Here is a 26,323-nt window from a genome sequence, read left to right on the forward strand (position 1 = left end):
ATATTAAATTATACGCATTTTTCTTGCATTTCATTTAAACTTATTGGATTGAATTAAATCTACTTCCCCGACGGCGCATAAACCCCAATAAAATAAATGCATTCTTTAAAATTCACTCTAGTATTTGTTTATCATAGCGACACTCTGGCGCTAAATTCACTTAACAGTATTAATAATTATATAACAGTTAACTTATATAATAATTATATAACGTAAACTAAGTTAACTGTTATATAATCCAATGATTATATAACAGTTATCTTATATATTTCGTTCATATTATAACTCATAATGCACAAAATTTATAGCATTTAAAGAATAGAATTATCTAATCGTTGCCACATGTTCTATTCAAATACTATAATAAAGCTAGAAGGATGTATAAAAGAAATTAAGCAAACAAAACAAAAAAGAAACAGTTTTTCACAGACGATTGAATATTTCTCATTTAATTAATTCAGTTCTCACTTCGCGAGAAGGCAAAAATACATAAAAACTCAAAATATCTATATTAAAAATTACGAAGTAAATCTTAAACACTTATTTCCTCGAAAAAATTCCAGAAAGAATTAAGCATGATTTAATTGTAAATAATAAATGAATGCGTTATCTTTTTTGTTGCGAAGCTAAGTTTCTCTAGATTGGCAACAAATCCACTAGTCTCCTGTTTCAAATGTAAACATCAATGGCCGCCATTAAAAATAGGTTTAGCGGCAATTAAACAACTTTAAAAGTGCTGATAATTCTAAAAATATTTCACACAGATTTACTAAAGGCATAAAATCCTTAACAGGAAGATAAAAACAACATAATTCAATCATTTTTAAAGCAAAAAATTTACAATTTACCAACATATAAGAGTAAAGAAACTGAGATCACTGAGCCGGGTAACAGAGGGGATATATATATAAATATATGTATATACGTTTGGTGCCGCCGATTGCAACCAAAATACGAGGTGCGCATCTACATGTTATAGCAGTCCTATATACAAAATTTCAACGTTCTGAGGCTACTCGTTTTTGAGTTATGCGAGATACGTACGTACATACGTTCGTACAGACGCCACGAAAAATTCTCTTCATAATTCATTTTAAAGCAGTTTTATAATTTTTTGGAGGAAAAGAGTCTTTTTTCTGTCCTTACGTACAGATATCACGCAAAAACATCGTTAAATTGCATTCGATAGCGGTCAAAATGGATATTTTCGTTGAAATATGCTGCCTGAAACTTTTCGCAATTACAATACTTCCTTTTTACTTCGTACAAGGAAGTAAAAAGAGAGAGAGAGAGGGACAGCTCTATGATCTCCCGTTCTACTCGCCCAATTGAGGAAATTCAAATTGCGTTTTTATCTCTCAAAAGCACGACTTAGTATATATATTAAATTTATATATAGCATTGTTCTAATATAGGTATTTTGACACAATATCGGACTTTTTCTGAAATGACATGCCAATTTTTTTCCAAGTTTCGATTCTACGACTCAAATGATGCCTAAATATTAAATTTTGAAAACTTTGTTGCCAGATTTACCGAGAAATTAAAAAATTTAACTTGGCGCATTTTTTTCAGTTTGCACCAAGAATAAATAATTCACTTAGCGAACTTCTTAATTTATAGAAACCTAATTTACCTTTCCCCCCCCTTTTTTTTTTTTTTTTTTTTTTTTTTTTTGATTGCAGACGACCGGAAAAAAAGCCATCGTTCATACTTTCAAATAATTTTAACAAACTGCGTCAACCACAGTTGGCGTTATTATCGCTTATAATAAATACGCCAAATTTCAAAACGCGCCAATATGTAAATTTACGTATATCTTAGAAAATTTTGAATTAAAAAAACTCTAATTTTTTTCACGTATGCTTAGAAACATATCTACTTTAAGATTTAAGATGACGGTAAAAATTTTATAGATTATAACTCAAAAAAGTTTTCGAAAAAATTTTTAAAGTTATTTAAAAATACAAATTTTAAAAATAAATCATAAAAAATGGGCGAATTTTATTTGGAATGAACCTAAATTTGGAAATGCGAAAGTAAGTATAAAATAAGTTTAATAAAAAAAGAGATATTAACAAATATATGCCAAATTCAATTAACATGGAGGAGCTAAAATTTTGAGAGCTACTATTTTTAAAACTATCGTACGATTTTTATAAAACTTGGCAGTTTGGCATAATTTGGGTCGTAGAATCGAGATATGGCAAAAAAAAAAAATGGCATGTCATTTCAGAAAAAGTCCGATTTTGTGTCAAAATACCTATATTAGAACAATGCTATATATAAATCTAATGCATATCCTAAGTCGCGCTTTCGAGACATAAAAAACGCGAGTTGAATTTCATCAATCGGCCCAGTAGAACGGGAGATACAGAACTGCGCCATTTTTTTTTTTTTTTTTTTTTTTTTCGCAGTGTACCTACTTCTTAAGCAGGACAGAAATCCTTTCAGTTAACATCTGTTTCATTTTCTCTTTCAGTTACAATAATATTTATGTTTGCATAAATTATACATACTTCCTCAATCTGAACTATACCTCAATCTGAACTTACCGTTTTTTCCGTGCGCGCAATATGTTAATGACGTAACTCACGCGTTCTGCAAGGGCTTTACCACTGAGCTTAGAACCCTGCTGCGTCCAGGTATTTAGGCATAGAATATGTAAATGAAGCAAACGCAAGCAAATATGTAAGGAAGCATGTTCGCCAACGAGCTCAGATGTTAGCTGAATTCTAAAATTCAAAACAGAAATAATTACATCTTGTCAATCATGTGTGAAAGACATCATTTAGATCAAAGCCAAAACGGAGAATGGTTCATTGACTTGAGACTGACCGAACTTAGACCTCTGCAGAAAGTTAAATATTCCCCAAAGCAAGTAGTCTGAAACTGGCTTTCTGCTGCCAGATTCTGAAGCAATTTCACACGGCCCGGGAAAACATTTCAATTATGTATTTCTTTTCAATATAATGCTTAGGATTTTAGAAACATACCGATATGGGTTGAGCTCATATTCGCGATTGCTACTGAAGGAAAAAAAGATGGAATGAAAACGTTGGGGGTTTTATCTTTGTTACTGTGTGTGATTGGATGGCAGGCCGGATGGCTGCAATTCAGCATTTTTTGCTCACTTAACCAACCGTTTAAATATTTTCAATAAAGAGCTGCAAGAAATGAAGATACTTTTGACTGATATATGTGCTTGCGTCAAAGCTTTTAAAGTTAAACTGCAATTACGATAAACGCAACTGGAATAAAAACAATTTCTTCATTTCCTACACCTTAAATCCTGCCTTATAGTTTCAAAGAAAAATCTCGAGAATACGCAGGAAAAATGTTGGATTGGCAAGAAAGTAATTTCGGTTTTTTAGTGTGGAATAAAATTAAATTTTTTACACAAAAAATGAACTTTAATCGGCCATATATCTTCTGTTCTGTTCGACGACGTTTTGGCATTTTTCTGGTAACTTCAGGATTCCGCGCTCATGGAAATTCTGGTCTTTATCAGCAAAGAACACAACCAAGTGTGATTTGAAGTTATAGTTGTAACTGAAATGTTTACCATTTAACACTATACCTAACCTTTTTTAAAGTTTTGTAAACTTCGAAATAAATGATAATCCAATGGTCGGGGCATGCCGAAATTCTAAAATTAAAAATATGGAACCGAAATTTATGAAATAAAGAACAATTATGATCTAAAGGGTATCAAAATTTACAAAAAAAAAGCTTAATATTTATTTGTTTACTTTATTAAACATTTCTTTCAATGTAAGTTGTTTAAGTTGCTTCGTTTTATGTGATAATACTTTCTCTTTAATTCTATAAACAGACATAATTTCTTGTTCAGTTACAAAGTTCCGCTGTTCAAGTCCCGTAATTGCTGTTTCGAGAATACCGACTAACTTGTCAATCGAAATTTTTTCGTTTTCACTAGCCTCTCTGTCACCTTCTTCATGTCTTTATCCATTTTTTTGCAGCAATTCCACTTTTTGTTTGATGGACATCGAAACATATTTTCGTTTTGTACATCCTTTGGGAGCTCCAGCATCGGAAATTCTATTTGACATAATCGAAAGTTGAAGGTTACTTTTATAAAATTGCTCTTACAGTCTGCAAAAAATAATAAGCCGGATCCAATTCGAAGATTAAGGAACAACGCAATTATCAACATTAACTGAAATAGATAATTAGATAATTTTAGCTTATACCGTCCATTATACATAAAACGCGCACGCAAAAACGTATTCTGCGCTTGCGCACACGCATATGCGCAGTCGTAAAGGTCTTACGCTCACGCGTAAACGCCTCTGCGCATGTGTCAACGCGACGCATGCTCAGAAAGATTTTAGCTTTTAGGTCCGGATTATAGGTGTCCGAATTAACGACTTTTGACTGTACTAACACTTTAATCGTACTATAGAAATTTCTTGATTTTTTTATAGTTATACTGATTTTCGACGAAAGCTTTTGTGTGCCCATCCGAAGATAATTCAACTGATATGCATATGACATTTTTTTGATTTAGAATCATTAATAAAATATCAATGCATACTTCTCATTACTTAATGAAACAATACTATATCAAATTTCCTGCAGTTAATATAGTTCTTTTGAAAAGATTCCTTACTAAGCAAAAACAACTTGTTCTCAAAATCTGTAAAATTATGAATCTACTTGTTGGACTGCGAAAAGATATCTGCCTTAGCGCTTAAAACTATGAATACAGCAGTAGCGTATTTACTACTTCTTTAAATTTCATTATTTTATTTATAAACTTACACACAATAATTTTATTTTATGAGCATAAGGTGTTGTGGCTTAATTAAGACAGTATAATCATTTGTATGATCGTTTTTATGAATGTTTGATCAAACTTTGTGGACTCCATGAACTGTGGACTCATTAAACTGTGAACTTATTTTCAATGCAATTGCATTTTATTTTTTCTTGTTTGTTTCCCCTTTCATGCAAATGTGTTTCAAAATTTATACTTTTATATTATGCATTGTTATATGAAAAATTTTATTTATTTATAAGCTCACATACGATAGTTTCATTTTATGAGCATAAGGTGTTATGGCTCAACTAAGATAGTATGATTATTTTTATGATCGTGTTTATGAATGTATGATCGAACTTTGTGAAATGAATTGTGGACATATTTTTAATGTAATTAATTGCATTTTATTTATATTCTTTTGTTCCCCTTTCACGGAAATATATTTAAAATTTATACTTTTATATTTTGTATTGTAATATGGAAAATTTTATTTATTTACAAGCTCACAGACTATAATTTCATTTTATGGGCATAAGTTGCTACGGCTTAATTAAGACAGTATGATTATTTGTATGATCGACTGAATGTATGATCGAACTTATGGACTCCATGAACTGTGAACTTTACACTGTAAACTCTATGAACTTTGGACTTATTTTCAGTGCAACTGCATTTTATCCTTAGTTCCCCTGCTAAAAATGCCCCATAGAAACCAGTAAAACTTTTTATGGGTATCCATACGATTTTATGGGTTTTTATTGACTTTTACTGGTTTCTGTTGGTCTCTGTGGGTTTTCTTTACTGGTTTCAAAATGACCCATAGAAACCAGTAAAACTTTCTACTGGTACCTGTAGAATTTTTGATGGTATCTACTGACTTTTACTGGTTTCTATTGATCTCTGTGGGTTTTTCTTACTAGTATCACTTGACACCCCATACAACCAACATTTCAATGGCAGAACTTTGTACTGGTTTGTATAGGTTTATATTGACTTTTACTGGTTTTCTTACTGGTATCAATATAATAATAAATCTTTTGTTGGTTTATATGGGTTTATGCTATTTTTTATCTGACGTTAAAAGATTTCTTGTAAAGAATAAAATTAACAGAATGAAAATATGATCTCTTTAAGACCATCAGAGTAACCTGTAAACGCAGGTGGTCGTTTTAGAGAGGGTTTTTACTAAATATGCTTATTTATTTGATTTAAAATTTTTTTTTCGGAAACAATAACAGTAATCATATACAACGAGGTCTCTCTAAGGCAACCAGCCGCAAATAAAAATCCATCTTTGCAAGTGGTCGCCTTAGAGAGGTGATGCTCAATACCAATATATACTCACGTTCTCAGAGATACTTTCGTCTTTGTGTAAAATAAAACTTAAACAAAGATGTTTATTTAAGTTTTATTTTACACAAATGTGTGTCAAAATTTATACTATTATATTAGCGTTGTAATATCAAAAATGTAATTAATTCTTTAATTATTATTATTTAAAATTTAATTAACTCTATTTAATGCTGAATTTGGAACAATACCTAATAATCCATCGTAAATATTAGGTGTCCCCATTCGTCGTCAACTGAACTGAGCTGAAGACGTGTAGCGAATTCTCTCTCTTATGTAATACTGCTGTTGCCAACCTGAATCTATTATGCTTAAAGAATTAAATCCATTCTAAATTATTGAGATGAAATAATGTTTTATCAATTTTTTTTTCATTTGATTCAATCATATTTGCTTATAGAAGTAAATCATTAAAGGAATATATGAGCGTTTTAATGCATACAAATCCTCATTCAACACCAATAAATCTCCGACACGATCCATTAAGCTGAAAAAGAAAAATGAGAAAAAAAAAAAGAGACATTTAGAATCCGATGCGCCATACATCGGAAATAGAACGTGGGATCATGACTTTCGTTTTCTAAATTCCATGTAGGACACGGTAAACGGGTTTTTAAGTTTCGCAGCTTGAGTGCCGAAATCTCGTGGTTACGGTTAAAAGGGATGCACGCCGAGGAAGTGCTGGAGCAAATAGGAAGAGAAAGTGTTGTAGGCACTCGTGCGTAGCTAAGAGCTCCAAACCTCTGTGAGATTCTCCTTCAACACCGGAACAAGAAGCGTGTAAAATTTGTTTGTTTATTTCTACGGCGATACGCGCGGGAGAGATAAAGTAACATCGCTAGTGTTGTAATCTACCATATCGTGCTACTGGGAGACCTACGAGAGAATTTCCCTTTTCCGGATCGCCATTTATCCGTCACTCTCTATTTACACTGAATATTTGGCTCTTGTTACAGGGTGTTCTAAATGTCCTTAGAATACTTAAGTTTCAATAAAAAAAATGAAATTACCATCAGAAAAAAAGGAATGGTATTTTTTATAAATTTTGGACATTTTAGGAATTAAATATAAGAAAAATCTGACATAAAATAAATGACAGACAATAATTTCTGCTTGTTTTAAACGCCCACATATCCAACACAAAACAAAAAAGGGCAACTTCAGTGGGAGCAGGCGCATGACCCTATTATCGACTGCATCGTTGTCGCTCTTTATTTTTAATGAATAACACACAAATGAAAAGATGGTTCTTGCAAAGACACTTATTATGCAATGGTGAAGAAAATTGCTTCGATGACATATCGCTCTTTAACTTGAGCACTGCAAGAAAATGCACTAAAATATTATTTAAGTTTTGAATATTGCCATAACTCGATTGCATTTAACATTCTATTGCAAGACTAAAATTTCTATGGATGAAACTTTCAGACTTCTCAATAGGATTGTGAACCACACTTAATCATATATTGATCTACTTTGGATGTGCAAAAAACAGACGATTCTTCGTCTATCTTAAAAATCATAACAAAAAATAAATAAAAAAAAAAGAAAAAAAAATCTGAAATGTTTCAGATTTTAAATTACGTCCAAAGGGGCGTTTTTTTTAACGTTTTGAGTGTTACCTTTATTTATTAAATATCATGTTCTTTGCACTTAAACCATAAAATTCAGTTCAAGAGCAATATCGCAAAATAATGTTAAATTAAGCATATCTTTAGAATTTCCGATATACACAGTCTCGCGAGCTGGAGATAAAAGTACTTTTTTCTATATAACGTTGCCATTTCTCGTTTTTAAAGCATTGAGTTTGTAAATCAAAAATTCGTTAAAGTTTTACAAAATATAAAATCTATAATAAAACAAATTCCAAATTTGGGATTTCAGATGCCCATATTCGCAGTAGGATTTCGTCATTCAAAATTCGATGGCTCTATGTACCATTGTTTTATCACAATGCGAGAAATAGACAATCATTTATGCAGATTTTTCATTATTTAATTTCTTCAAATATAATGCAGGACTCTAACATTTTGTGGCAACAGTTTGAAAAGTGAACCGACGTTTATGAGTCCGACGCAAAATGCCAAAACGAAAGCAATAGTCCTTCGGGACTGAAATCCCTTTGGTCTAAAAATTCTGTACAACGTTGCCATGGCTCGCTTCGAAATCCTTGAAGTTTGTTAATCAAAAATTTGTTTAAGTTTTACAAAATAGGAAATCGATCATAAAATAAATTCCAAATTTCTAATTTGGTCTTCCACATACCCATATTCGTAGGAGGATTACGTCATTCAAAATTCGATGGCTCTATTTACCATTGTTTTAACACAATTCGTGAAATAATCATACATTTATGCAGATTTTCATTATTTAATTTCTTTAAATATAACGCAGGGCTATAATATTTTGTGGCAACAGTTTGAAAAGTGATTCGCCGTTTGTAGTGAATCAATGGGCCGATTGACGAAATTCAACTTATTATTATTTATTGTATTAAATTATACATAGCAATGTTTTTATATAAGTATTTTGACACAAAATCGGACTTTTTCTGAAATAGCATACCACTTGTTTTTCCATATTTCGATTCTACGACTCAAATTAAGCTAAACTGCCAAGGTCTGTAAAAATCACAGGCGTAGTTTTTAAAAAATTAGCTCTCATAATTTTAGCTCTTGCGTGTTAATGGAATTTGGTATATATTTATTAATATCTCTTTTTTACTAAACTCATTTGATTCTTCGTTTCACATTCTGAAATTTAGATTCCCTGAAAATAACATTCTCCCAATTTTTATGATTTATTTTTAAAATTTGTGTTTTAAAATAATTTTTCTATGTTTCTTGAAAAACCTTTTGTATTACAACCTATAAATGTTTTACCATCATCTTAAAGTACAAGTATTTCTAAGCATGCCTGCAAAAAATTAGAGTTTCCTATTCAAAATCTCCTAAGATAAACGTGAATTTACATATTGGCACGTTTTGAAATTTGGCATATTTCTTATAAGCGATAATAACGCCAAATGTGGTTTACGCACTTTGATAAAATTATTTGAAAGTATGAAAGATGATCTTTTTTCCGCTAGTGTGCAATGAAAAAGAAAAGGAAAGTATGTTGCTATAAATTAAGAAGGTCGCTAAGTATTCCAGCGCAAACTGAAAAAAATGCGCCAAGATAAATTTTTAAATTTCTCCATAAATTTCTCACTAAAAAATACAAAGTTTAATATCCAGGTATAATTTGAGTCGTAGAATGGAAATATGGAAAAAAATTGGTATATCATTTCATAAAAAGTCCGATTTTGTATCAAAATACCATGTTAGAAAAATGCTATATATAAAGCGAACTATATATCTAAGTCTATATATATGTGATGTAACAGGTTTAGTCGTAGCTTAAATTATCAGACGATAGGTTTAAAAAAATAAAATAAAAAAAAAAATAAAAAAAAAAAAAAACAGGCTCTATTTATTATTATTCAGGAGAAATAGCAGTTACAAAATCAGATATCCGGAGTAAATAAAAAGAATTACTAATAACTTTTTGTATGAAGTTTACTGCATCGTGACATTTAAGAAAAGCCCCCGATATTCCTTTGCGACTCCTTTTAAAGTCTCTGGAAAGGCGGAGCTTCCAAGAAATGACGTCAGCCTCGTCAACCAATCCAGTTCGCTTTAAATATTTCCAGAACATTCTATAACTGTACGTGTAGAAAAGTAGGGAAAAACAACTTGACTGCGGGGCTGTGGATTTAATTTCACGTACTTTCAAATAAGAGAACGTCGCCATTAAAAATGAAAAGAACATACAGTTAGAATTTTATGTGTATTCTTGACTATGGAATTTTATTATTGCATATATATATATATCCTAAATCGCGCTTTCGAGACACGAAAAACACAAGTTGAATTTTGTCAATCAGCCCAGTAGAACGGGAGATATAGAAATATTTTTTTGTTGTTGTTTTGTGTGTGTGTGTGTGCAGTGTACGTTGGTTGATCATTTTAATTTAGTACTTTATTCGATTTAGAGAATGAGTGGTTTACTGGTTTCTTAAGAACAGTTTTTGTCAGAAGATTATGACATATAAAGAAATATCATCTTACACATATTGGCTTTAAAAAAATGTTCAGGTACTTACGTATTAAGAAAGTCCCAACGACCATTGGCGGAAATCTCGGCAACGATCGCCACTCGCCAATTGTCTCTATGGGATTCTAAAAGACACATTCCTCCACAATTGGGTCTACATTGCGCTTCTTGGCCGGTCGACTGGATAATAGATACCAAAAGCCACAAACAATCTGATTTTTCTCATTTTTAGCGTTATAAGCATCAGTAATAACAGTATTAGTTACAAACGAAACTTATTCCTGTGTTCTGAGAGTTGTGTTCATTTAGTTTGGTTTCTTAAAATTCATTTAAAATTTGTTCTGTGTGAAACGTTGCGTATTAGACAGTAAACTGTTTATTGCAGTACAAAATATTAAAAATTGTCATATGGTATTTTATACAGTTTTTTTTTCCCGTGTGTGTGTGATTTTCAAGTGTATACAAAAACTTTTTTTTATAACTGATGTTTAAAAATTACGCATTAAAATGTTCCTCCTCATGCTAAGTTATGTCACCCGAAGTTAAAGCAGTTGCAATTAGCAACGATATAAGAATAGTAGTATTCTTAGAATCAAGCCCCAGAAATTCAAAATACAGAACCTTTTAGAAAGCTTCTTCACTTGGCGAATTCGATTTTCCTGAAGCCTTTCACGTTCACAAAGAAAAAATCGGTACTATTCCGTTTTGAGGACCGTAAAAAATTGCAGCGAAAATGTATGCGCAAAAGCGCCAAATCTAGCAAACGCGCCCATTTAGCAGCGCGCCAAATCTAGAGCGTACGCGCTGATTCGTCACCATGACGGCTGATTTCGGATTGCATAAGTTTATATAGTTCTATATTTCTTAAGACGCCATTGAAATACTAGTTTAATTTTTAAATCCTTTTTTGATTTTAAATCCTTTATTAATATCCTATGGATTTAACAATTTGGGAATTGCCCATGACGAAAAGTCGGCAATAAAATTTTGAGTAAAATGCAAAATCACCCACTGTTTAACGCGTTTTTAAGAATTGCACATACTCGGTATCCATGTGCACATAGACCTATTTTCGTTTTAAAAAAAATCCCAGAATTGCACAAAAATGGCACTGCGCACATCCTCGGCTTTATCTATGTACACATCGACCTATTTTCACTTAAAACGTAAAAGAAAATTCTCAAAAATCCAATTGTTTTTACCTTCGTAAAAAGCGGCAAACAAATAAGTGAGCGATTCTGCACTTTACCGAGAATATTTTTAAAGAAAAGGCATCATTCACTATAGAAAATTACGTTTGAACAACCAACGAGATGAAATTATGCTTTAGCAATAAGTCGGTAGCGAAATAGCGGTGCAGGCATCTATTCAGTTATGCTTAGCAATTTTTATATAAATTATAATAATGATCTGAAATAGTTATTTACTCTTATGCTTCCATTCCGTCATGTTTAGCCTTTTTCATATAAATTTAATAATAAAAAAGTATTATATGAAATTAACCTTTCATCTAAATTAAAACATCAATCTAAGATAGTTATTTACTATTATATTTCGTTTCTTGTCGCAATTATTAGGGCAATTATTTTTGGCAATTATTTTTGGCAGCATCGGCATCAACAATAGTTTGGCGATTTTTTACGGCCCTCGAAACCGAATATCTTGTTCTCGAAATATCTTGTTTAGTTAATGACTTTTAAGTCTAATCCAGTCCTTCCTAACCCTTTTAAAAATTCTATTAACTTATTTTTTTCTATTTCATTACTATTTTGCTGATAGATGGCGCTGCCTTCTTGTTCGCTTTCCTGCCGTAGAAAATACGATCTCTGCGTTTGCTACTTTCCAGTCGTGTAGATTTCATTGCTCCTGACGAAGAGGTAGCTGTACCTGGTTGCCCTCGAAATCGATTGGCTAAAATTACACCAAACACATAGTTCTTGCTTTGCTAATTTTATTAATCACTTACACCACAAAAGCAAGTGCGAGAGAATGAAATAATTTCTTTCAAACTAAGCTATTTATGCAAGCTGAATTCATATTATCAAGATGCTTTAATTCGCATCTACTTATCTAACAAAAACATCGGTGCTTGGAGAAATGCATAATCTGTAAAGATTTGGCGTTTGTATATTTTCGCTTACAATGCTCATGTTTTTATAAGCTCTTATTTACTCTTCTGATTTAGTTATTATTAGTCCAAAGGGGCAATTTGCCCAGAAGGACTATTAATTTCGTTTGGGCATTTTGCATTGATTCACTATAAGCGTTGTTTCACTTTTCAAATTGTTGTCTGCAAATATTATCGCCCTGTATTATATTTAAAGAAATTAAGTAATGAAGAATCTACATAAATGTATATATACGTATGTTTCTCGCACTATGAAAAAACAGCGATATCTAGAGACATCAGAGTTTGAATAACGTAGTCCTCCACTCGAATATGGGCATCTGGAAGCCCAAATTTGGAATTTGTTTCATTATCGATTTCATATTTTGTAAAACTTTAACGAATTTTTGGTTAACAAACTCAACGATTTCAAAGCGAGCAGTGGCAACACTGTACGGGAAAAAAAAAAAAAAAAAAAACTTTTTATCTCCAGCGCGCAAGATTGTGTATCTGAAATTCTAAAGATATGCTCAATTTAAAATTATTTTGCGATATTGCTCTTGAACTGAATTTTATGGTTTAAGTGCGAAGAACATGATATTTAATAAATAAAGGTAACACAAAAAATGTTAAAAAAACGCCCCTTTGGACGCAATTTAAAATCTGAAACCTTTCAGAGTTTTTTTAAGTGTTTCACTGTGAATGAAATTTTGTTATGTTTGAATTTTTGTTTTGTTTTGAAATTTTGAATGAAATTTTGTTTTGTTTTGAAAATCGCTCCAGTTTTTAGACAATTTGATGCTTATGATTTTGAAATTTCGGCAACTAAAAATGAACCGGGTTTAAAGTTTTGAAATTTTCACAGAATATAAGACAAGCTTTTTTCTCTCTTTTAAAATAAGAATGATTTAAAAAAAATATTAATTGAGCGATTTTCTATATCTTTTTTAAAATACGTGTTGCAATCTGAAGCAGACGATAGGGAAAAACCCATTTCTCGCGGGAAAATTGCTTTTGAGTTCGCCACATAGTAAAGAACTGATGATATTAGTCTTTTATTTTAGCTAAAAGTAAAATGCTCGTCGCAACATTGTTAATATATCCAGTTCGACAAACTTCATAACTGTCTTTTAATTACTGCTTGTGTTTTAATAATGACTAAAAATTTGATCGTTGATAAGTATAATTGAAACTTTAAAAAAAAATACAGTTAAAAGAAAAAAGATTTTTAGACCGTGGATATGATAGTTAATGCACTAAAAGAGAAAAATAATTTATATAGCTTAATGTGAATAAAAGATAAAATAATTCTATTTACAGAATTCAACTACAATTTTATATCCGAAATCAGAAAAGCATGAGGCACCTAATAACGAAATCCATTCATTTAATTGCACAATCAAATGTACAAGCCATTATTTTTTTTTAATTTTCTATTAGTTTAATTGCATTGTCAAATTTATAAGTCATTTTATTTAATCTTTTTAATTTCTTGTAGAAAGTAAATACAGTATTGTAATCGCGAAAAACTTCGGGTATCATATTTCAACAGAAATTACCATTTTCACCATTTCTGAAACCATTTGGACGATTTTTGTGTTTGTGTGACGTCTATACGTATGTATCTTGCATTATTAAAAAAAGACTAACCATAGAAGTTTAAAGTTTTGTTTATAGAACTGGTATAACATCTAGTTATGCACCTCCCTTTTTTATAGTAATCTGCAATACCAAACGTATTTACATATACCCGCTTAGCCAGCTGAAAAATCTTTACCCGGCATTTATTTTTGCAATCGTTGTTCGTTATCATATACTTCAAGTTACAGAACTGCTTTAAATGACGAACAAAAATCGTATTTTGGCACATTTTAAAGGATATTAATTTTGCATAAATATCGAAATCTAAATTTTAATGCGGTCTCCTATCTCCTATACTAATATTTGGGGAAGTTTTATATTCGTTAAGAAAACAAAATTTTGAAGAAATCTGACTCCTGTACAAAAATTGACAGGCCTATTTAATTTTTAAAATCTGCAATTTTTGATGTCATTTTCAACTTGCCTCGAGGAATCGGTTAATTAAGTTAGAATAATTCCAGGAAATAAGTTTAAACGAAGTGCAACAAAAACTGTGTATAATTTAATAACCCGTATAAGGAAATCATGCTGTGTACACATGAGATATTTTAATTCATCGTGGGCAGCCCACGCTTTTACTAATCGTGATATAAAATTGTAGATGAACTTAAATATTACAATTATTTGATCTTTTTGTTATTCCCATTAGCCTATGTAAAATAATTTTTCCCCTTTCAGTCCATTATTTTTCCCTTTCAGTGCATTAATTATCATATTAATTTTAAATGAAAGCTTATTGTATAGAAATACATTTCTTTAAAATTGCATTTTTTCCCTTGCATGTAGACTCAAAGATCATGAGATGAAATTTCATTTCATGTAGTTTATTTGAGACATGCGTGAAAATATTGACATGTAGTTTTGGAAATCATATAGTAGATAAAAGAGTTGAATGATTGTCTGATTTAGCTTTAATACATTAAAAAAAACCAAATATTAGGAATTCTGAACTTCGCTTAGAGCAAGAAGAAATATCCCAAAAGGAGCCTCGAAACTGGATTTGCGACACTTCTTTTATGCTAATGCATTACCTTAACTGCGTGGGAAGCAAATGCCTGTAACCAAAAGTAGACATATTTTGGTAAACGATCTTTTCCCAGAGTCGAGATGTAGGGGGAAATATGGGTGTTACAGGTCAAACTTTTAAACCAAAACTGGAATCTACATTTTTCTGTTTAATAACTTAAGTTTAAATGTATGTATAAGCTTTTAAAAAAAAGTCATAAATCTGATTTCCATTTTATATAAACCCTATTCTTTACATAATAAAATTTAAAATAAAAGAATAGAAAATAGTGAAGAATTTTTTTAAAAACTAACATTATATTAAAGTTTATATTTATAGTTTATATTAAAGTCTACATTTCTTAGTCTAAGGGGAAAAAAACCTTATATTAAAGTTATTATTAGTCCAAAAAGGCTTTGTCCCTGAGGGACTATTGTTTTCGTTTTGCGATTTTGCGTCAAATCACTCTGAAAGTCCGTTTCACTTTTCGAATTGTTGCCACCAAATATTATAGCCCTGTATTATATTTGAAGAAATTAAATAATGAAGAGTCTGCATAAACGTATGTATGTTTCTCACATTCTGATAAAACAACGGTACCTAGAGCTATCCAATTTTGAATGACGTAATCCTACTGCGAATATGGGCATCTGGAAGCCCAAATTTAAAATTTAGAATTTGTTTTATTATCGATTTCATATTTTGTAAAACATTAGCGAATTTTTGTAAAACTTTAACAAACACAAGGATTTCAGAGCGAGCAATGGCAACGTTGTACAAAAAAAACATTTTTATCTCCAGCGCGAGAGACTGTGTATCGGAAATTCTAAAGATATGCTCCGTTTTAACATTATTTTGCGATATTGCTCTTAAACTGAATTTTATGGTTTAAGTGCGAAGAACATGATATTTAATAAATAAAGGTAGCACAAAAAAAGTTTATGAAACATCCCTTTGGACGTAATTTAAAATCTAAAACATTTCAGATTTTCTTTTTTATTATTATTTAAGTTATTACTAGTTATTATTATTTAAATCTTTATTGTAACTTCTCTTTTCCGTATTTTTCACCAAAATGCAGATTAGCTTTGTGTATATTTAATCTGCAGGTTTTGATTTTTTAGTTGAGAGAGCTTCTAAAATAGCGAAATCTAAATTTTAATGCGGCCTCCCGGTTCCTATACTTACATTTAGGGAAGTTTTATACTCATTATGAAATAAACTTTTTTTTTGAAGAAATCTGTCTCCTGTACAAAAATTGACAGGCCTATTTAATTTAAAAAATCTGATGTGTACACCACATGACTTCCTTGTACGGAATATTAAATTATACGCATTTTTTTTTTCATTTTATTTAAACTTATTAGATTCAATTAAACCTACTTCGCCGACAAAGGCATAAACCACAATAGAATAAATGCATTCTTTAAAATTCACTTTGTTTACCATAGCAACACTCTGGCGCTAGGTTTACTTAACAGTATTTATTATATTTCATTCATATTATAACTCAGAATGCACAAAATTTATATCATTTAAAGAATCATCTAATCGTTGCCACATGTTCTATTCAAATACTATAATAAAGCTAGAACTATGTATAAAAGAAATTAAGCAAATAAAACAAAACAAACAGTTTTTCACAGATGATTGAGTATTTCTCATTTAATTAATTCAGTTCTTACTTCGCGAGAAGGCAAAAATACATAAAAACTCAAAATATCTATATAAAGTAATCTCAAACGCTTATTTCCTCGAAAAAATTCCAGAAAGTATTAAGCATGATTTAATTGGCAATAATAAATGAAGGCGTTATCTTTGTTGTTGCGAAGCTAAGTTTCTCTGGCAACAAATCCACTAGTCTCCTGTTTCGAATGTAAACATCAATGGCCGCCATTAAAAACAGGCTTAGCGGCAATTAAACAACTTTAAAATTACTGATAATTCTAAAAATATTGCACACAGATTTACTAAAGGCATAAAATCTTTAACCGGAAGATAAAAACAATATAATTCAATCATTTTTAAAGAAAAAAATGTACAATTTACAAACATATAAGAGTAAAGAAACTGAGATCACTGAGCCGGGTAACAGAGTGGATATATATATATAAATATATTTATATACGTTTGGTGCGGCCGATTTCAACCAAAATACGAGGTGCACATCTACATGTTATAGCAGTCCTATATACAAAATTTCAACGTTCTGAGGGTACTCGTTTTTGAGTTATGCGAGATACGTTCGTACGCCACGAAAAATTCTCTTCAGAATTAATTTTAAAGCAGTTTTATAATTTTTTTGAAGGAAAAGAGTATTTTATTCTGTCCTTACGTACAAGTATCACACAAAAAACATCGTTAAATTGCATTCGATAGCGGTCAAAATGGATATTTTCGTTGAAATATGCTGCCTGAAACTTTTCGCGATTACAATACTTCCTTTTTACTTTACAAGGAAGTAAAAATCTGCAATTCTTTATATCATTTTCAACTTGCCTCGAGAGATCGGTTAATTAAATTAGAATAATTCGAGGAAATAAGTTTAAACGAAGTGCAGCAAAAACTGTGTATAATTTAACAGATCGTATAAGGAAATCATGCTGTGTACACATGAGATATTTTAATTTAATTTATCATGGGCGGCCCACGCTTTTACTATTCGTGATATAAAATTGTAGATGAATTCTGTAAATACTAGAATCGATTTATCTATTTGTTATTCCCATTAGTCTACGTAAAATTATTTTCCCCTTTCAGTTCATTAATTATCATATATAAACGTTTACACGTCTTGGTGTTAGCATTCTTTTGCCAGCTTTGTTTAAAAGTGGTATTCCGGCTTTAGCATTCTCTCTAGCCGATGTTTTAAATGCGCGCTTACAAAATATATGAGCCCGCTTATTCTGTTTTATGGGTAGTCCTAGATCACACATAAAAGACAATTCATCACAATATGCATTGAAAAAAGTTTGAATTTAATTACCTGTTACGTAAAGTTGCATATCCATCAACGGTGGATTCGTAGGAGTTTGCCTTTATGCTCAGTTTGAAACTTAAATAAAAAGTTATTTAAACCTTCTGTATTTTACGAGTTGCTTAAGACGTAGCGATAAATCGCTATCTGTCTAGCAGAGTCTGCAGGGCTGTAACTCTAGCTCCCAGTTACAACAGAAACCCTACATGTCTTCATTTAAGTTGTCATTACGAGTTTTAAGTGCCATGTATGCTCTACATAAAAAATCAAAAATATTGAGACAGTTTAATTCAAAAAAAAAAGTATGTAATAATATACCAATTACTTCCGCTACATTCTTCTCAATTAATAACAGTATGCTAAACACAAAGCTCTGACCTCGGGCGAGTGGCATTATACTGTCTTCAAACACTCACTGACGCGTGCATGGGACTCAACTCGAATGTTATTTTTAAATTACAAATTTAAGTTACTCTATTGTAATTCCTGGTTTCTGAAGCTACTCTACTATAATTCCTGGTTTCTTAGCCTAGAATGCCTGTTTGTCTCAAAACGGCATTTTGAGTCAAATCATTTTAAATGTCCGAACCGCTTTTCAACTTGTTGCCACCAATATTATCGCCCTGTTTTATGTTTAAAGAAACTAAATAATGAAGAATGTACACGAATCTATGTATGTTTCTCGCGGTACCTAGGGTCATCAAATTTTGATTAACATAGTCCTGCACCCGAAGAGCACTGGGAAGCGCGAATTTGCAATTTGTTTTGTTGTCTATTTCATATTTTGTAAAATTTTTAACTAATTTTTTATTAAACAACTCAACAGATTAAAAGCAAACAGTGGAAACACTGAAGGGAATAAAACATTTTTTTATCTCCAGCGCGCGAGACTGTCTATCCGAAAGTTTAAAGATATGTCGTTTTTAAATATTTTTAGCACAAAGTGGCGTTAGCTCGAATGCTCTCGAAACGTTAAATGTGTTTGGAAACGTAAAAAATGCTCATTTGAAAGTTTTTCAGACATTTTTTCCCCCGTGGAATAGCTTACTTTGTTTAGAATTTGTCATTTCTTCGTTTCACTTCTAGGCTTACGTTATATCTGGTAGCTAAAATCTTCCAGACCTTATCAGACTGGTAACGAATTATTGCTACATCTTAAACAGCTCACAAAATACTGAAGAAGGTGAAAAATAATCTGTTTAGTCTTACATTGAACAGAAGAGGCACCAGTTGTGCTGCAGACGAAACTTCCACTAGTCGTGGGTATTTAAATGAACATAAAAGAGGGTTAAATTTAAACATAGCTAACGTAGTTTAAAACTACAGATAAAATAGGTTACTTAAGCTGGCTCAGGTAATTAATTACCAGCGCGCATTTTAAAACGTCGGCTAGCAAGACGCTAAAGCCGGAATACAGTTTTAGGCAAAAATGGCGACAGGAAGTAATAACAAGACGCAGCTGCCGGAAGCTGTCATCTAAGCATTCAAAACTCTCAGTTTAAATACACAAAAACCTAATTTGTATTCTGGTGGGAAACAGAGAAAGGAGTTATACTAGAGGCTTAAAATCATAATATGTGGTTAATTAAAATTAAATACCTTTCACACTGTGAAATAAAGAAAGCACATGATGGCAAAAGAGAAGGCATTTTTGAGACTAGTGCTAACTATGTCGGATTTCTTACAAGTGACAAATTTTCATAAAATATGTCTCCTTAATATTAATGAAAAAGTAAAATATGTATCAGTGAATTTTACTAACAAATTTTTCAAAATTTGTGACCAGGTTTAATTCGAAAAATATTACGATGATTCAAATTTTAGTTATTGTACTTTTAAGCATAATACTTGCTTTAAGTTTTATAATAACGAAAACAAGTTTTTAAAACTTGGTGACGTAGTTTTGATTTTGGCCCTTTCAGTGTATCCTAAATTAAAATGAATCTTTATTCATAAGCATGACAAAAATTTTCACAGCTTTAAATTATATTTCCAAATGCAATTGCATTTATGCAATTATGTTAAAATGCAGTAATTGCAATTATCTTTTATAAAATCAGACCGAAAAATAATCTTATTCACTGTAATAAGCTATAAAGATTCAGACTGCTTCAAATAATGGTCTGAAACAAAATTATATGAAAGATTCCGACGTGTAACTATGAAAGTTATTTCTACATATAAAGAAATCGCCATGCAGTTATCAACATACTGATCAATCATTCAAACAAATTTAAATGGAATTTCATTCAATTAAATAACAGTTGTAAGTTTTTTCCCAAAATCTTTCATGCATACACTTCGTTATTTTCATCATTAGCGCAAAAGCATTAGTAGTCTTCAAATGCGATTTTGAATGGTTGACTGTAAATGCGTTGTTTCACTTTTCGTTCGAGACTGTTGCCATTCGGAAAAACAAAATATATTATTTTATCATTAGCGCAAAAGTATTAGTACTCTTCAAATGCGATTTTGAACGGTTGACTGTAAATGCGTTGTTTCACTTTTCGTTCGAGACTGTTGCCATTCGGAAAAACATAATATATTATTTCATCATTAGCGCAAAAGCATTAGTAGTCTTCAAATGCGATTTTGAATGGTTGACTGTAAATGCGTTGTTTCACTTTTCGTTTGAGACTGTTGCCATTCGGAAAAACATAATATATTATTTTTATTTTTTCCCATTTAATCCGTCAGTAATTAATTAATAAACTAAACTATTTAAAAGCAATAAGTATAGTTGTTAAAAATATTTTTTTTTACTTTTAAATCTGATTGACTTAATACTATATCTAATTAGAAACATTAAATATTTTTACATAGTTATATTCCATATTTTCTCACTTTTTAAATATGCAGAAGATATATAACGTTTCCATGTTAGTCTAAATGTATATTTGTGTAATATCCTATGAAATGTTTCGCTATCCCACCTAGGCCATCTCGGTTGATAATCTCTACTGATAAACCATCTTAAACTTTATGAGAGCCCTTTTGGATGAACTTAAAAATCCGAACCCTTTCAGATTTTAAATTTTTTGGAAAATTTAATAACTGTTTGAATTAATGATTGATTTACATTAACGATATTATTCTTAAAATCAAATTTACGATATTTTAAAACAGAAATGGTAAAAGCAGAAAACTGGAACAAATATTAATTAAAGAGCTGTTCCAGATCTTTTAGTTTTTTTATTAAACCCAAGAAACAAATTTATTGATTGAAATTCTAACTCACACTACTGTTGCCAATACGCATATAAATAAATAATCGAGTTGGAAACAAAAGTGCTTAAATTCAGCCGGTACCATCCGAAGTCCTGCTCCGATATATCTTAACGGTAAAAGTTTACAATAAGGTGCGCCTTGTTTTTTCGCGATTCTTTTCTGACGCCAAGATCGTTTTTACTTAAAAAACATCAGAGAATTCCACAATCTCGGCATTGCGGACTTTGCCCATGTACACATCGATCTATTTTCACTTAAAAAAGACATCAGAAATCTAAAGTTAAAACTGCCGTGGTAACAAAAAATGGGGTTTCATCGCCAAAAGTGAACAAAATTTGTCGCCAATCGAAAGGGCACCCAATTCTACACTAGAGCCATATCAGCTTTTGAGTGAAATTTGAATTCCTGACAGAGAACTTCTGAGACTCAGGCAAATGAGTTACAGTACTTTGCTATGTAACTAATTCGCAGTACAAACAGAAAACTAACTGTTACTAACGCAACATTTCTTTTAGCAGTTCTCTTTTAGCAATAATTTCTTTGGTTAAAGTAGATTGAAGGGTGCCCTTTGTATTATTGCTAAGTTGTTGTTTCGTTTATCGCCAAGTTGTTGATTCATTTATGGTAACCTGAGTAGTTGAATGTCATGGAAACCCTATTATGACATAATCGGTTGCGTGGTTGCTGTAAATTTTGAATGATGGGAAAAATTTGTAAGTGCTTGTGTGTGTTGATTAGGAAATACATTGCTTGTTTTGTGGTTTAGACGGTAGAATGGCTGAATGTGGTAAGATTAATCTGAAGTTTTTGTGCGATTAAGAACGAAAGGCGAAAAGAGCATTAATTCAATGGTGTGTAAATGAAGGTTTACTTAGTAGCCATTATAAGCGTCCTGTTTGTAGGAAGGAAATTCGTATGGTTGAACGGAGGCTACCGCCACTACGGAGGATATTTTTAAATCTTCTTTTTGTGAATTTATGAGGTGACGCCGATATACGGATTTTAGTTCAGATAATTTTAGGAAGGTTTTGGATGCTGTTAAGGAATTTTGTGTGCCGCATACTGAAGACGTAGAAATTTCTAAATAAAGTAAATGGATATTTCCTTTAGGTAGTTGGTAAGATGAATTTCCTTTTTTATGTTATTTTATTGTTTGATTTAAAATGTAGTTTATTGAGATTACGTGTTTTTTGTTTGGCTGTACTGTAGAACTGAGTGCTCCTTTGACTTTTTAAGTGAAAACAGATCGATGTGTACATGGACAAAGTCAAGGGAGTGCGCAATGCCAAATTTTTGCAATTCTCTGGTGTTTTTTAAGTGAAATAGGTCGATGTGTACTTGGATAAACTCAAGATAGTGCGCAATGCCAAATTAGTGTAATTCTCTGATTTTTTTTTTTTTTTTTTTTTTTTTTTTTTTTCCCAAGTGAAAATAGGTCGATATGTACATGGATACCAACCTTGTGCAGTTCTTTGACTAGTTATTTTTTCTTTGCGTAGCGGCGATTTTTGGCTTCACAAAGCCAAAATAATAAGTCAAAGGACTGCACAAATTCGGTATCCCTGTACCGCCAAAAATCGCCAACTTTCACCAAGGAGCACCCGTAAATATATTTTTACCGGTTTAGCAATTGATACTGATATCAAATACCGAATGTATTTGCCCTCACTTACCATCAAAAACGCAAAATACGCGGAAAAACTCAAGCACCTGTGGAATGCATCCTTCATTTCGCAATGTCATCTGTTCAGGAAGATGAATACTTATAGACTCTTCGAAGCCGGTCAAGAAAGTTTTGAATGAATTGAAAGAGCGAAAATAAGAAAGAGTTTTATCTCATCCGAAGAATACTATTCAAAACGTTTATTTACCCATCGCTGTACCATTCCCTGTTATCTATATTTGAGTTACCTTTATCATTATTATTATTATTATTAGTTCAAAGATACAATTTACCCAGAAGGATTATTAATTTCCTTTTGGCATTTTGCGATGATTCACTACAAGCGTTGTTCACTTTTCAAATTTTTGCCACTAAATATTATCGCCCTGTATTATATTTAAAGAAATTAAGTAATGGGGAATCTGCATGAATGTGATAAAACAAGGGTACCTAGAGCCATCAAATTTTGAATGACTTAATTCTCCTGCGAATATAGGTATCTGGAAGCCCAAATTTGAAATTTATTTTATTATCAATTTCATATTTTGCAAACCTTTAACAAATTTTTGATTAACAAACTCCAGGATTTCGAAGCGAGCAATGGCAATGTTGTACAGAAAAAACTTTTTTTTATCTCCAGCTCTCGAGACTGTATATCGGAAATTCTAAAGATATGTTCAGTTTAAAATTATTTTGCGATATTGCTCTTGAACTTAATTTTATGGTTTAAGTGCGAAGAACATGATATTTAATAAGTAAAGGTAACACAGAAAATGCTAAAAAAAACGCCACCTTTGGACGTAATTTAAAATCTGAAACCTTTCAGATTTTTCATTATTATTACTATTATTATTATTATTATATTTCACTTTTAGATGCATTAGTGTAATGTAATTTCATCATTTTTTAAAGATCATTAATTTATATTAATTTATGAATATTTTTATTTACCATATTATATTTTATTTAATCTTGATTATTAATTATTACTTAAATAGTCTTGATCCTCACCTCTTTGTCCGTAGCATTTAAGAATGTTGCCATCAAATGTTACCTCCATGTATTATTTTAAAGAAATAATTTAGCGAATTTTAAAAAAATAATGGCAGCACTTGACACTCTACTCTAAATTTTAAAAATATGCTTGTTTTTAAATTTTTATGATTATGCTGTTGAATGTTATGTCACGTAAGAGCTAAGAAAGTTATGATTGATAAATTAAGTTAAAATGACAAAACATCAATGGTAAAAAACAAAAAAAAGTTGTTTATATTATCTTATTCAGATAACTACACACATGTGATGAACAGGAAAAAAAATTAACGGCACAAGTTAATACGCTATTCTTAGTTAATAGGATTGTGCCGTTAATAAAAAAATTAAAGGCACAAGTAAATATTGATTTAGAATTCCTACATCAAGAATTCTAAACATATGCTGCTTTTAAATATTTAGCGATTTTGCTGCTGAGCTGCATGTGGCGAAAGTGCAAAGAAAATTATCTTTCATGAATAAAGATAAAAAGACAAAAAAAATGTTATTTTAGCTGAAGTCGGTTCAAAGCAGATTGATACACTTCGAGCTCAGCGAGAACTTAAAAAACCTTAACAATCCCTCCGGTACAACGTTAAAATCTAAACCAGCGGTTCTCTACCTTTTGATTAGCGCATACCACCTATTATTACTTTATTTATTTATTTCTCTTCGCCGTTTATGACGACTTGATGACGTTTATGAATAAATGCAGTTTATGACGGCTGCAGCAATACTAATTATAAATTGTTATTGCTTTCAACACACACTGATACTAAAATAAGATGAGTCTACTTTTTGTTAAAAAATAGATATCAGTCATTTTATTTTAAAACTAGTTTTTTTTTCAAGACGTTTTCAATAAATTTATGTACGATATTTAAAAAAATGACACATTTTTTCCTATTTTCTTACAAAATAAAAGAAAATTAAGCCTTTATGATATTACTCCGTTTAATAAATTTCATGACGTTTAATAACTAATGAGAGAGTAAATACACGTTATATCATCAACATAACTTAAAGAAAACTCTTGTACCAAGAATATACAAGATAATGCTTGTATTTTATGTAAACCGAATATCGCTTAATAGAAAGGAAAAATGAAAAAATACAATTTTGAAAATTCCAGCATTAAATAACGGTCACAAAATAAGTTATTTGGTACATTTCTAAAGTGGCGTTTACTAGTAAGATATATCTAATTAAAAATAAAGTGCAAACAATAGTTTTATTTTAAGTGATGAGAAATTGTCGAAACCCTGAAACAGTGATTTTTAACTGAATTCTTTTTAACTAGTAAGATATACATAATTAAAAATAAAGTGAATAGTTTTAAGTGATGTGAAATTGTCGAAACCCTGAAACAGTGAATTTTAACTGATTATTTTCCCTTATCAAGTCTATGAAAGTTATAGAATTTGTTTAAATCAATGACGTAGATCAGGAATCTTTTTAATCGAAGATTATAACTGATGCATAAATGTACTTAGCTACTAAAATATCTGAAATTTTTTAATTGGAATTTTGCAAAGAAGAGAAAACAATTAAAACAACTGTATAAAGTTAAATCCACAGACGGATTTTATACGATAATATTACATTTTTAGAAAAATAAAATTTTTACTGAAGAAATATGATAGTGGAATTTTAACAACAGTAAAAATAACTAGCACGAAATACAGTCGCTTTCAGTTCACTTTTACAGCTTTAAGCGGGACGATAAAAAAATAAACAATATTTACAAAATCATAACTGCTATCTTCGCTGTATCGCATTCGCTTAATTGATCGTAGGTAATCATCAACAGGTTTCAGAAAATCTATATATATACACATGCTCGTTTAAACTTACCTCCTAAAGATATATGAACCTGTTCTGGTATGGCAGGCTCTGCATCACAAAGGTCAGGACACCAAAAATAGAACAACAACCCCAGTAACCAACAACTCAAGAATTTCGACTTCATTTTCCAAAGTGCTTTCTTTTTTTCCACTCTTCTCTATGCCGGCCACTCGCAAACGGAAACAAAAACAAAGTGTCTATCGTCTGCTACTTCTTCCTCTATTACCTGCGAGCACGGCAGCTGCGATTGAGGCGCTCTTTCTAGTGCCCTCGTTTTTATTTACAAATGAAGTCACGTGGTGTGACCGGTTTTTAGTTGGGGGTGGACCTTTCTTCCCCAGCTTTAATTAGATATTTTCTGTTTTAATGGTAATGATCAGTTTAATTTATGTCTCATTTGCTCAGTATGACCCAGGCCTAGATGTTTGAAAGTTATTCATGTTGCAAGGAATACAATTCAAAGACTAAATAATGGTTGCATGCTTTTTTTATTTATTTTTATTTATTATTTATTGAAGAACATCATGCTATTGATCCTGAATATCTCTGAACCTGGTTGAAGGTTACATTCATTTTAAGTTGTTTGTTTAGAT

General features: G+C 31.0%; 1 protein-coding gene across 1 annotated transcript in view; it reads right to left on the reverse strand.

Moving 5' to 3' along the window:
* The window catches only part of LOC118190696 (acid phosphatase type 7-like), a 163,174-nt gene extending 137,197 nt beyond the window's left edge, over positions 1–25,977 (reverse strand). The window contains exon 1 of the mRNA XM_035361451.2: positions 25,740–25,977. Within this exon, the coding sequence (XP_035217342.1) occupies positions 25,740–25,854 (115 nt within the window). The 5' untranslated portion in view covers positions 25,855–25,977. The remainder of the gene's footprint in view (positions 1–25,739) is intronic.
* Positions 25,978–26,323: the final 346 nt, after the last annotated feature.

This window comes from Stegodyphus dumicola, chromosome 2 (genome assembly GCF_044657685.1).
Source record: "Stegodyphus dumicola isolate Sdum_Otavi_A_Nest chromosome 2, ASM4465768v1".
Classification (NCBI taxonomy): Eukaryota; Metazoa; Arthropoda; class Arachnida; order Araneae; family Eresidae; genus Stegodyphus; species Stegodyphus dumicola.